Below are 13,414 nucleotides of genomic sequence, written 5' to 3'. Positions count from 1 at the left end.
CCTGGCTAAATCTATATATTATACTCAAGGGCAGAGAACCATGGAGGAATTTCGCGCCTGGTCTGCCTGGAAACTTGATATAACAAACCTCCTTCGTGTCAAGAACAATATTCTTCGTTCCAGTAATAGTAAGATGGGGCCAGGGTCTAAAATATATGGAAACTGAGAGCCCCGTTATAACGAACATATTTGTCAGTGAGCCTCTTAGCCCTTCGTTATGATATTGACTGAGGTTCCACTGTAAATACTAATAGCCCAAATTTTAACCCTTTTACTTCTTCTTAGGTAAAAATGTTATAAAAAAATTTAAAATTCGTTTGTGAAATGCTAAGAAGTAAGCGGTAATACGCAAAAGTTCTTTTAAAGAGGTTTCCCCTTGAATGGTAACACCATAGGATTTTATCCACAGACTCAAAGGTTAGAACTACATATTAGACGATAAATAGCACCATAATGAAAGGACTATCGGAGAGGTTTCATTTGAATGGTAACACCATAGGATTCTGTCCACAGACTAAAAAGTTAGAACTACGGGGGAGGTTTCATTTGAATGGTATAATAACAGGGAATCCTGTTCACAGAATTAAAAGTTAGATTCGGGTTAGATTGACAAATAATCTTGCCATTATTTGATCTGGGGGGAAAAGCGAAGACTTTAAGTGTTAAGGAGCTGAAAACTGTTACACAATGTACTTATTGTTATAGCCCCAGTTGTTCAAAAGCTGGGCGGATGACGGTATCCAGTGGATAAATCTCTATCCACTGGATCATGGAATCATTAATTGGATTCCCTATTATACTTATCCACTGGACAGTGACTGTATAGTGATTTATCTGGTGCATAGCACTAACCAACGTTCAATCGAAAAACCAGGACCAGAGCATTTCGTAGTTTGTGGTTGGGTAACATGATGTGATTCTTTGCACTTTTCTTATCGAACTCGTAGTCATAAGCATTGTTTCGAAGTTTAGATAAGGCCACACTCGCGTTTATATCATCTGCCCAGCAGAAAATATTCAGATAATGTAAAATTAACCTCTAGATGACTTAAAGGATTAATCCATTGCTTTGTTTATGCTTCTCTACATCAATAATAACCTACAGTCATCTTTAAAATGATTTCTTTTGCATGAACAAAGATATTCACGAATATATCACAGGTTAACCTAATGACATTCTCAAAATGAGTATTTAAGTACCAATCAAACAGGTGCAAGTATTCAATCAATCTCACTCTGAGGCACTTCGAAACAGTAGCACCTGGTTGTAAGGTACCAGAAGCATATAAACGCGAATGGGATTATATGCTTCTGAAGTTACTTAAAAAAATGATTCATCTGGATTTTAAAAGGTCATTTGCGGGTTGCTTGACTCTCATAGTCAATTTGTAGTAACCTGGAGGCCACAGCCGGCGAATGCAGATGTATTTCCGGAAGGGACGACCTGATATATGTCTGTGTTCACTGGCTAGGGAGCCCTGATTTATTGACGAAATGTCATGACACAAAATGGTGTGGGAACTGTACAGGAACCCAAAGGCTACAGATGAGACACTCAGTACAACATCGGTAGAAAAGAGTTATGTGAAATAGTTCTTATTCCAAAATGCTATAAATTAACTGCACCCTAAGTCCGTGAAACATAACCTTTGCAATTTGTGAACTATCTTCTCCAGACAGGCTCAGTTTTGAGATAAAAAATAAAGGAAAATTATTATCCTGAAAAGAAGGTACTTCATTGTCCTGTCTTGCATGGATAAGAAAACGGAAGAATGATGAACATTTTCAGCAAAGCCATTGTTTCACCCTTCTCATCCCTTTGTTCATATTTTGTCGCTATTACTTTCACTATAGAACCACCTTATTCAGTCACAGTACCACCTGAACTACAGTGGAACCCCATTAATACAGTCACCAATGGGCCAAAAAAATTGGCCGTATTAACAGGGTGGCTGTATTTATGAGGGGTTTTTTTTATACGAAAAAGTATGATGGTTCTTGCTGGGTGGCCAAAAAAAAAAGGTCGTAATAACGAGGTGACTGTATTACCAAGGTGGCCTTAAGGCAGGGTTTCACTGTATCCTTCCTTTTTCTCAGAGATTTTGCTGGCAAAGTCTTGCTAAACTCTATGACCCACCAATGGCAGGAACAGCTTCTTGGATAAAAAACCAGTATAGTGTTGTTTCACCCTTCTCTGTACTCATATTAGACAAAAATTGTCTTGGGATCTCCAGTGGCTGGCGATAATCCAGTCTATGGGTTGGTCATCTGAGGTAGTAATCAATAACAGTTGAAAATGCTGCAAATCCAAGTGCACCCATAATGGCTGCTTTCCCACCAGCTATGAAAAATTTGCGAAAAAAAAAAAAAAAAAAACTCAAAGGAGCTCAATACACTAGCAAGTTATGTTTGGGTTGAGTGGGAAATAGCTATAATGACCAAAGACATTTGGTGCTTTAAACAACTTAGCATACAAAATCTTGCATTGACACCATTCCAAATTCAGTTTTTGTTTTTACTCTCTTGGACTAATCCACGTTAGCAGATGGGACTAAAATGGAGCTAAATCATTTATTGCTCAATGCTGTCAAAGCTTTTGGCTTCAAAAGATGCATTATTGTTTTTATCTAAAACATAATCTAAGCAGGATCACTATTCTGAGGTGTTAATACCTCTCAGCCCAAGGAGTCCACCAGTGATTCCACCTGAAAGCATTCCATTTTTCCAGTCACTTTTTCCTCGAAACTGCAAATTATACCAAAATATCAAGATCAGGAAACCCTTGCCAGATCACGTGTGAATCCACACCGGTTTCCACTGTTTTACGAAAATTGGTCAGATTTTTCATGAATAAAATAATTAATACATTTGTAATGAAAAAAAAACTTTTCAAGTTAAAATCTGGCCAATATCCTGACTAAATAACTCAGAAACCCAGGAAATGTGACTTTAGGGACAAAAATCCCCCAAAAATTCACTGGGGTGCATGCCCCAGATCCCCCTAGAAGCTTGCGCCTTTGGCCCTCATTTAGGAAATCTGTTGACTTGTACTTCACTGACCGATCTTAGCAGAAAAAACATTAAAGTTAAAGAATAAAAATAATGGTAAAAATAATTAATATAATTACTTTGTTTCAAACTTAAACAGCGAGGTGGGGGGCGGGGGGGGGGGGTCATTTAGACATATCTTTATGTACTTACAGACTCTACAAGGCATTCAGTTCCAGAAAACATGAAACCTACAACACCAAAATTTTTTCCATAAGAAACTGCACGAGATCTCATGTCTTTGAGAATAGCCTTAGCTGACTGATCAGCAACTCCAGTCATTGGATTGGGCATGGATGAGTCCATTCCAGCGGTAAAAAGGCCAAACACAGCACCAAGACCATAACCTGTATAGGTAATAATATTGCAGATTCACACTTTAAAAAACAAACATCAAGAACAAGGCAAACATGCCAGTTGTGTGGTGCTGGTGTTTGTAGTTCAGCCTTATTTTTGTGCCTTATTAGAAGAAAGCAATGTTCAGTCTTTATGACTCCATAACATTCCTCAGCAATAACACAAAACCCTTTTGCCCCAACAAAAAAGGTGTCAAGTCATAACCATACTACTACATGTGATACCTGGGGTACCTCCTGCAGGTACTAGCAGGGTTCGCACCCTTTTGAGCTCTTCAAATTCCATGACTTGCAGTGAGTTTTTCCATGACCATAGGTTTAGCTGTCACTTTCGAAAATTTTCAAAACTTTCCTTGTTTTAGCATATTTTGTCGATCTTAAACAGTTCAACAGAGAAAAACTCTGGTATCCACTAAAATGCGTGACATTCTTGCTGTTTAATTACTCCCCTTTTTCTTACATTATACTTGCTTTGTCATCTGTAGTAACTAATCTACCAAACAAAACTCTAATTATTCATGACTTTCAAGGACCAAAAAGTAAATTCCATGAATTTCCAGGCCTTGTAAATGAAATTCTTAAATTCCATAACTCTACAGGTTTTCCATGACCTGTATCAACCAGCCTGCAGATCATGAAGAACCAACACAAACAAACAAAACAAAGAGATCCCAAAAATGCAACTCTCAAGGAGGGTGGGTACTCACCAAATGGTGGTGCTTGTTAGATATCTTGATCAAGACCCCTTACTCCGTCCCCTCCCCAAAAAACAAGATTTTTTCACGGTTAGGCTACTAGCGAGCTCAGCGCAACCACAACAACAATGGAAGTAAGAAAATAAGCAAAGCAAAAACTCTGAAAGTGCAGTAAACTTTTTGGCAGTTTTCTTTGCCGTCATTGCACAACTAACATTGTCAGACATAACTGAAATGGCAATGTGATCGTCGCTTAATCTCTAAGATCATCGCTTCATTAATGGTGATTATTATTCATTCAAAATATTTCCCCAATTCTGATTGGCTAAAAGCACACGCATAATTCACCATAACCAGTAACTGATGACCAAATTTGGAAGAATTTTGACTTTAACAAGGAAATGACGTCAAAAATGCAGCGTTCTTACGGGTTAAGGCACCGTGGGAAAGAGGCCGAGTTGTTTTGGTAGTGAAAATAAAAATGGCAGACACTTTACTCGTTTCAAGAGAAAAAACTACAGCTGGAACTAGGTGTAATAATAGCAAAAAACATAGCAAAAACAGCAAAAAAGAGAATTCGGAGGGTGACATCTGCTATTTGGAGAATAGTTGTGGAGCGGGACAAACCTAAACGTAAACTATTGAAGGTAAACTTAACATAGATGCAGGTAAGCTTGTTTTAGCTATGTTTTTGACCTAGGAATTATTTTGAATGAATAATAAAACATTATTATTGAATTTGGCTTTCGTATCATATGAAGGAATTATGGAGATCGAGGAGGGTGTTATCCGCCTCGGCCTACAGCCTCGACAGATAACACCCTCCTCGATCTCCATAATTCTTCATAAGATACTCAGCCTCATTCATTTATAATTTGTTAATTGTCAGACAAATAAAAGATATCGCGCCACTTTCCCCGTTTTTCCCGGGTAGTTTCGAAAACGAAGCACTCGAAAATGAAGACCGAAGCACGAAGCACCCAAAACTCGAAAACGAAGCACCCAAATCTCGAAAACGAAGCACCCAAAACTCGAAAACGAAGCACTCTAGATCGAAAACGAAGCACCCTAAATCTCGAAAACGAAGCACCCTAGATCGAAACGAAGCACCCTAAATCTCGAAAATGAAGCACCCAAAACTCGAAAACGAAGCACCCTAGATCGAAAACGAAGCACCCAAAACTCGAAAACGAAGCACCCAAAAACTCGACACCGGTCTTTCCTTTATAAACACGAGACCAATGTAAATACAGCAGAAATCAAGCGCGATAACGAGTATTCGATAACGAATCGAATGCAGTTCAACTACTCAAGTTGTAAATGCATTTCCACCGCTGCGTGGGAGGCCTGGTGGGAGGCTATGTTTTGGACGTGATCAGAAAACTGAGAACGCCCAAACTATTTCTAGAATATTACTGTATTGCCGTATTACTGTATTGCAAGTATCCCCGTACAAAAATGATGAGCGTTTTCTATTCCATTCCTCGTTAAAGGCCATTTGCAAATTGGTGTAGTTAAAGGTGGATCGGTGGCATAAAAAGCATATCTTCAGGCTTCGCCCCACCGACCTCCTTCTCAGTAGCTTAACTCTCCATTTTTTATTCGCTCCTTTTATTTCAAAATTCTCCTGTTCCCCACCATAGAGCCTGATCCCAGGCTATTACCCTAGAACAAATTCTGCCTGGATCTGATCTGATCTGATCACGCAGTGGCATAAATATCCGATATGGTAGACTGCAAAACAGTCGGTTTTTTTCTCAAAATCAGTAAAGAAGTCGGTAAAGCGTGGCGTAAGAGTAATACGCGCGAGCGTCACACTCCGTTTTCAGCCTCGTTTCAGACCTTTAGTGTTACTGCTCACGCGTACTTGAATACGCCAAAATCTGCTGACGGACAATTTTTTCAAGTCTACATAAACATGCATGTGTACCGAAAAAACGCATATTAAGGTAATATGTATCAAGTATAGCGAGACCAATAATAAAATTAATACACTGTATCCCATCTAGAAACGTTCAGTTAAACAGTTGGCAGGCTCTTATAAAACCTTGGGATGGATTTTGTGGACCTTTGGAGGTGCGGACGCATCCGCTGCCTCCACCTGATTCGGATTGCGTCATGCAAGACGTACAGCCGACAGTGGTTTCGAGTTTTGGGTGCTTCGTTTTCGAGATTTGAGTGCTTCGTTTTAGAGATTTTGGGGTCTTCGTTTTCGATCTAGGGTGCTTCGTTTTCGAGTTTTGGGTGCTTCGTTTTCGAAGGTTTAGGGTGCTTCGTTTTCGAGTTTTGGGTGCTTCGTTTTCGATCTAGGGTGCTTCGTTTTCGAGATTTGGGTGCTTCGTTTTCGAGATTTGGGTGCTTCGTGTTCGAATTTTGGGTGCTTCGTGCTTCGGTCTTCGTTTTCGAGTGCTTCGTTTTCGAAACTACCGTTTTTCCCGCATACAGACCAAACTATAACACATTAATTTTAGTAAAGCTGATTAAAATCGATACAAATAAGAGGACTTGCATTGCGAGTATCGATTACTGATATTAATCGATTAATTTTTATCGAATATATTGATTATATTGATTGGTTTCCGATGATCAATTTTTATCGATTGGGCACGCCCGAAGAATTGGTGGTCCCGTATCCAGTATGAGCCGTAGAAACAGTTTCTTCAAATATTAATAATGTGCTAGGCACATTGAAAATTAATGAACCTAAAATGAAATGGGCTTTTTGGAAAAATTAGCTTCTTACAGTACCTACGACTCCGGCCAAAACTGACTTGAAAGCGCAGTTTTCCATAGCTCTTTCTACCATCAGTTCCTGCGGTGTTCTAATCACATTTGGAAGTCCAACAGAGGGAACAAATGGAGGTCTACGTTTCCTTACTTCTTGTACAGCTGGAATGATCGAGCTTAGCGGCATTTCGTCATTGGGAAATGAAAAGTTTTGATACTCCTTGGCCTTTGGAGGGTCCGCCATGTTGAATTAATGGTATCGTTCCAGACCTCTACGGACGAACTCAAAACCGGAAGTCTGGATTCACTGACGTGTCTTTTGTAATACAACAAGAGCTCTGGCAAGATGGCGTACCAAACATTTCAGCAAGAATACTTGCAAATGCCGGTGGTTACACGGACATATGCGACTGCTTGTGTAGTCACAACACTTGCAGTGGTAAGGAAATTTTTTTGGTTGAGATTTGACTGATTTGACTGCATAATACTAGGGAAAAAGATTTGTTTACATGCAACTGCGAGTGTCTCCATGTCCAGCATTCTGTGCCATCTGTTTTAAAAGAACTTTTTTTGTTTTTGTCGTTAGCAACTTGAGCTGATAACGCCCTTTCAGCTATATTTCAACCCTGAGCTTATATTTCAAAGATTTCAGGTAGGTATTTTCGTAGGTAACAATATTACCTTCTTGCAGTATAAGAATATATTTAGAGGGAAAAATTTACTATGCATAAAATATTCTCAATATCACATTCACGTTTTAAATCTCAGTACAATCAGCATTAATAAATATTGATATACGTATTGTGCATACAATTATTAGCAGAAAGCTTATTCACTGGGTTAAATTTTCTTTAAAAAGAGGTGAAGAATCATGAAAAAAAAACTAGTGTGAAATTTTCAAAGTGTTTTCAATATTAACATTTTTCAAATTTTTTCTGTTTCCTTCTTTTTTTCAGTTTTGGAGACTGATAACAAATTTCCTGTTCTTTGGGACAATTGGATTCAACTTCTTCTTCAACATGATTTTCACATATCCTTTAGAATCTATTCATGTTCACCCATGCATGTTCAGTAATAATGTATGCGCACTCTGTTTATTCAGGAGCCCATAACCTGGAGTGAGCAAATCCCATACTAGGCCTATGCCACACAATGTCACACCATTTTTTATAGACCAGTTTATTTTTAGAAACATTTTAGAGCACTTTTCCTCATGAAAAGGGACGCTCTGCGATGTGTATGGAGACATTCAAAAGATAAGATTTGAAAAAGGAAAAAAAAAACATCATTTAAAAGGTCCAATATACCCTTTTCAGGGCCGTAGGTTGTGCTGACTGGTTCATGGGATTAAAAAGATGTCCTAAACTCCTGCCAAAATCATTCTGGTCAGTGAAAACGTTGTGACGCGACTCAAGCACGGGGGAATTGCTCACTCTGGGTTATAAGTCTCTGGTATATTTTATTTTGAAGAATAGATGAAGTTAATTTATACTTACTTTGGAGCTGTGAAAATATATTTTGAAACAAATTAGCGGGAGAAAGACCATACATACAACTTTTTCAAATCTTGTATATTTCTTTTTATGAAGTCATCCTCTATAGGAATAAATACATTGAGACCTCTAAAACCTATTGCTATAAAAATCACTTGAACAACTCTAAATAGTAGATGTTTCCCTGGGGATGAAATCTATCTTAATAACGCCTTTACTCCCAAAGTGGCCATGGTCAATATTCAACAGAATTACCAGATTTCATTTGAATAAAAATTTTGAACAACAAAAATACTGAGAAAATATTAAGAGAATATGTTACTGCAGAAGAGAATTTATTTGAATGGTAACACTATAGGGTTATTCATAGACTCAAAAGTACTTTAAAAGCCTTTTTTGCTCAATATGAGAGTGAAATTGTTAACAAAATGAATTATGTTTTCCCCAAGAGAGCTGTTAAAAAAACATCAATAACATGTTGCTTTCGATATTAGAGGCTAGGATGATTATGTTGAAGCGTCCATTCTGCTTCAGAAAAATTATAGCAAACTAACAGTATGAATAGTTTAATACAGTTTTGCAGTTATAAATACCTGTAACTGTTACAAGTGGTTGATTTTGTAAATGTTATTTATTCACATTTAAGTTTTATTCATTTATTTTTAACTAACCATTCTAATTTATCACTGACTGCTGTACCCCTGTGTTTCCGCCTGCCTCGACCAGCACCTGCTCTTTGCAGGTGGAAACGGACTTTATGTATGTCAGTTGCTAAAAAAGTGTGTGTGAATGGTTTCACACAAGTCATTGTTGCTCTTTGCAAAAATCCTAGAACTCATGATTTATCAACATTGATTAATTTAGTTGATTAAATCCTTGACATATGATAGTTATCGGTATTGTCGGATGTTAGAGGAGGGTTCTTTCAGAGGAAGAACTGCTGACTTTGTTTTTATGTTCATGTTTGGTGGAGTGATCATGACTGTATCCTTGATATTGTTGTTAATAAACTTATCTTATGTACACTTCTTTTACTGCTAAAAGAAGTTATACTCAGTACTGAAAAATATATTCAGAAAAAGATCTAATCTTATATTAAAGAGAGAAACAAACAAAACAATATGATAATCATAAAGTAATACTTGAAAAAACAATAATATTTGTTTTGAATTCATCGCTATGTATGGCTTTGTTCACAGAATCAAAAGTAAGAACCACCCAATACCACTGTTAAGATCTGATGAATATCACTGATTCATTTGAATTTTAAAACGGTGTGGTTTCATATAACTTTCTTAAACTCAAAAGTTTGAACCTCATTTAAAAATTCAATAATATTTCAATCTGCAATGTATAGGTAAAAATACATGTGATCAGAGCAAATCTGACACAACTATTTTTATCAAGCTTGTGAAACAAAATAGATCTTTTTTTGTATCAGTAAACATCTGAATTAAAATCAATTGAACCCTCCTTTTGAGAAAAACTGTTCCTTGACTTCTGCATTCAGATCATTGCCCTGTTTGTCAACTTAGTCTTTCTAGGTCAGGCATTCACCATCATGTTGGTGTATGTCTGGAGCAGAAGAAATCCTTATGTTCGCATGAACTTCTTTGGTCTGTTAACTTTCAAGGCTCCATTTTTACCCTGGGTGCTGTTTGGTTTCTCACTCATGCTGGGAAATTCAGTCATGGTTGATCTTATAGGTAAAACAATTTTATTGCTGAAGACCATTATATGAAGAGAGAAATTTTTTCTGCTTAATTAAAATTTTGTAAATAAAGTTCACCATTAATAGTGTAATGTTGAACAGTAAGCCTCAATAATGTATTGACATGACTTATGTCAAAACTATTTGCGTTAAGGAATAGCTTCTGATCAACAGTAGCTTGTATCGGGGGGGGGGGGTACTGCCATATATAGGCTATATAGGTATGTGATGCTGTAAAGGGTATGGTTTTCAAGCAGTTTAGTCTGGGAGAGGGTATAGAAATCAGATGGTTTGGGTCTATAATGGGGTATCATTTTCCAGGAAACTGATGGGTTGAGGATTTTAGTCTAGACCAGACGAAGGAGCCAAAATTGAAAAAGAAAATCAAATCAGCAAATTCAATTTCACCTGATACTCAGTTTGATGACAAAGAAAGCATTGATGGACGGAAAATAGAGTCTGTAGGATAGGGAGGGATTTTGGGAGTTTAGTCTAATGTAAGGTTACCTGTAGCAAAATTTACCTGAAACATGTCTGATATAGACTAATGGTTCCAGGTTCCCTGTTGCACATCTGCAGCCAAAAATTCCTCAAGTACCCCCCTGGCTTGTTTCCCTAATAACTCAATTTAGTTGAAACAACGGTTCAACAAATTTATCTAGCCTCACATGAAACCAGCTGGTATTGTTTTTTCTTTTTCGCTAAATGTTTACCTCTATTCTTTCTTAATCATTAAATGATAAAAGTCTGATTGGACTTAAACACTAGGGCAATAAAACAACCACACAATAACCCTAAATCTTCCTCTTCTTACTTGTATCTCCACCTTTTACTCATGTTTTTCAACTGTTTTTCAAGGTATTGCAGTGGGGCATATCTATTATTTCTTTGAAGATGTTTTCCCTGAGCAACCAGGTGGCTTTAGGATACTCAAGACACCAGGAATTTTGTAAGAAATGTTGATACTGTTTGTTTTCAAAGATATTACCCACAACATCTGTCATGACTACCCTCCTGATGAAAACATACTTACTGTGGTGGACCTAAACTATTTTTTTTGAAAAAGGAATATAAAGAATGCAGTTTTATATAAAATATTGTTCACATTGGATGGAATGTATTCCAAACAGTATTCTGCCACTGACCACATAGAGAACATAATGACATTTTAACTACTGTTCACTGGCTAAAGGATCTGAGTGAGGAATGCTGGAATGTTACAAAATCTGGGACTTCTGAGGGTTTCTGGTTACCCTCCTAAGTTGCCTAACAACCAGCATTAATTTCTGGAAGTACTTCATGCTATCGATATAATTTTTGAAGAATGTTTGACATAAATTATGAGGATCCCTGTATGTATTTCAAAGAAGCAGGAGGTATGACTTTACTAGTGGTGAACCTTCAAGTTAAAAACATAAATTTTAGAAACATGTACTTTCACTGTAGAGAAATGGGACCTTCCAGTCAATAATACTCACTGATATGATTTTGCAATAATGAAGTATTAAAATATGCTGTTTACATGTATATTTTGTATTTCCTTGTAGGAAAGCCATCTTTGATGCTCCTCCAGAAGACCCAAACTACCAACCTCTTCCAGAAGAGGACAGACCTGGAGGATTTAACTGGGGTGAAGGACAAAGAGTGGGCGCGGAACACGAACATGATGATTGAAAAAAAAAGAACAATACCAAAATAGAAAACGCTCTTCCTCACACAAGCCTAAATCAAATTATCATAATGTGTAGTGTAAGATAATATTTATACTTCCCCTATGGGAGGACAATGGAAGTTCCATGGAGGCGGCTGAAGAATATAACCTTTTTGCTTTAGACAACTTTTTTTGTCAGAATAACAGTCTTTTCTCTTGCTTTTCAGTATACTGTCACTCCTTCCCACACCCCATTAGTCCCATAAGTTGCCCAAGAAAGCCTAAAAAATTTTAATCTGTTCCTATGAGCTGGTTCACATAAGCAATGCAAACACAGGCACAAGGGATTTTGGCACATTCACTGAAAATGTAAGAACAATAAGCTGCACATGCGTATTTGAGCATATTGCAATCGTTTTGGTGCACTTCATTTGTTCACAATAAAAATTGTGACACACAGATGAAAGCACAAGTGAAAATACCGAAAGTGCAAAGCAGTTATGTCCCATTAGTCTTTGGGTAACCTGTGGCACAGGCTTTTTTAAGACATAGGCAAACTCGTGACGGGGACAGGCGCCTTCTGGAACGTGTACTGGTTATCAATTTTTCTACTGGCTCCTAATTGTTGCTCCTTTGTTAACGCTCTGGCCCCAGTTGTTCAAATACTGGGTGGATAACTCTATAGATGTATTGGATAAATCTCTATCCAGTGAATAGTGCAATGGGTTTCCCTAATACTTATCAGATGGATTGAGATTTTATCCTGTGGAGATAGCTCTATCCAAAGTTTGAATAACTGGGGTTTGAATTTAATGCTCAGCTTTTGTGTTGTTATTTGTGGCTAAATCTGAATAAAGTATAATACTTTCATTCTCACAGTAAACTTATGTCTCTGCTGTACCTTACTCCTCTCTGGAATCTTGGGATTTAGGTGAAGGGTTCTCCGGAAGGCCATTTTCGAGTTCCCCGGGCCTCTGTTTCAAAACGAGGGTAGGTGCTCAGCCTTTGATATGGAAATCATTCTCATGCAAATAAAACTCATTTTCACCAGAAAGGTTGAGCACCTAGCCTCATTTTGAAAGTGAGGGTTTTTGGAACTCGGAAGTGGCCTATTTTCCCCACACGTTTCCCAAATCAAACTCTTAGCAACTTTTTTCTCCTCAAGTCGATAAAGCCTTTTAAGTTTTACCTATCTGTTAAAAGGATAGGCCCTAGGATACGCGAAAGAAATGAAAGAAGAGATAGACTCAGTACCCTGGTCCAAAAGGTTCTTCTTGAAATTTTTCTTCGAGACCGCGTGATGATGATGATGATGATGATGATGGTGATGATGAGCTTCATTTAAGTGTCTCCTCTTCTAACTGGCCTGGTAAGGCCTACTAATAGGGGACACTAATTAAAATACTACCAAACTAACTACTTAAGAGAGAGAGCGAGTCACGGCTTGATCCAGTTCCCAAGCGGAGAACTTATTTCAAGAAAAACCTCTTGGACCGGGTATATACTTAGTAGAAGAATTTGCAAGATAAAATAATCTTGTGGAAACTAACACAGTTTTTCAGCTAACTATAAGATGGTTTTACGCTTGGACAACACCTATCGTACCAGGGGCTGGTTTCCCGAAAGGCCCGAAAACTTTTCTGACCCGAAGGCAATGAAATCCAAACCTGTTGAATAGTAGCACAGTTCCTGGCCCATAAACCAGTCAATTTTGCTTCGTTAGCTGATAGTTT

The 13,414-nt window shown here is 37.7% G+C and overlaps 2 protein-coding genes across 2 annotated transcripts; one reads left to right on the top strand and one right to left on the bottom strand.

Moving 5' to 3' along the window:
* Positions 1 to 1,755: 1,755 nt before the first annotated feature.
* On the bottom strand, positions 1,756 to 7,105 carry LOC140952105 (mitochondrial import inner membrane translocase subunit Tim22-like). The gene is made up of 4 exons (XM_073401530.1): positions 6,848 to 7,105; positions 3,202 to 3,395; positions 2,673 to 2,745; positions 1,756 to 2,341 (listed from the first exon to the last, which is right to left on the bottom strand). Exons 1-4 carry the CDS (start codon positions 7,068 to 7,070, stop codon positions 2,265 to 2,267), a joined length of 567 nt encoding a protein of 188 aa, XP_073257631.1. The 5' UTR covers positions 7,071 to 7,105; the 3' UTR covers positions 1,756 to 2,264.
* Positions 7,106 to 7,118: 13 nt separating this feature from the next.
* Positions 7,119 to 12,564, top strand: LOC140952104 (derlin-2-like). Its single transcript, XM_073401529.1, has 7 exons — positions 7,119 to 7,265; positions 7,413 to 7,478; positions 7,783 to 7,856; positions 9,210 to 9,303; positions 9,830 to 10,025; positions 10,889 to 10,979; positions 11,578 to 12,564. Exons 1-7 carry the CDS (start codon positions 7,173 to 7,175, stop codon positions 11,702 to 11,704), a joined length of 741 nt encoding a protein of 246 aa, XP_073257630.1. The 5' UTR covers positions 7,119 to 7,172; the 3' UTR covers positions 11,705 to 12,564.
* Positions 12,565 to 13,414: the final 850 nt, after the last annotated feature.

The sequence above is a fragment of the Porites lutea genome, chromosome 11 (genome assembly GCF_958299795.1).
Source record: "Porites lutea chromosome 11, jaPorLute2.1, whole genome shotgun sequence".
Classification (NCBI taxonomy): domain Eukaryota; kingdom Metazoa; phylum Cnidaria; class Anthozoa; order Scleractinia; family Poritidae; genus Porites; species Porites lutea.
Note: the sequence above shows the minus strand (reverse complement) of the source record. Positions and strands in the feature narration are given on the sequence as shown.

Bases quoted from the DNA above. Each gene is read 5' to 3' on its own strand.
- LOC140952105 (XM_073401530.1), bottom strand. From the start codon at position 7,070: ATGGCGGACCCTCCAAAGGCCAAGGAGTATCAAAACTTTTCATTTCCC. The intron at 3,396-6,847 runs GTACTGTAAGAA...TTACCTATACAG, and splicing joins AGTTTTGGCCGGAGTCGTAG to GTTATGGTCTTGGTGCTGTG. The intron at 2,342-2,672 runs GTATTAACACCT...AATTTTTCATAG, and splicing joins TGGACTCCTTGGGCTGAGAG to CTGGTGGGAAAGCAGCCATT.
- LOC140952104 (XM_073401529.1), top strand. From the start codon at position 7,173: ATGGCGTACCAAACATTTCAGCAAGAATACTTGCAAATGCCGGTGGTT. The intron at 9,304-9,829 runs GTATCCTTGATA...TTCTGCATTCAG, and splicing joins TTGGTGGAGTGATCATGACT to ATCATTGCCCTGTTTGTCAA. The intron at 10,980-11,577 runs GTAAGAAATGTT...ATTTCCTTGTAG, and splicing joins CTCAAGACACCAGGAATTTT to GAAAGCCATCTTTGATGCTC.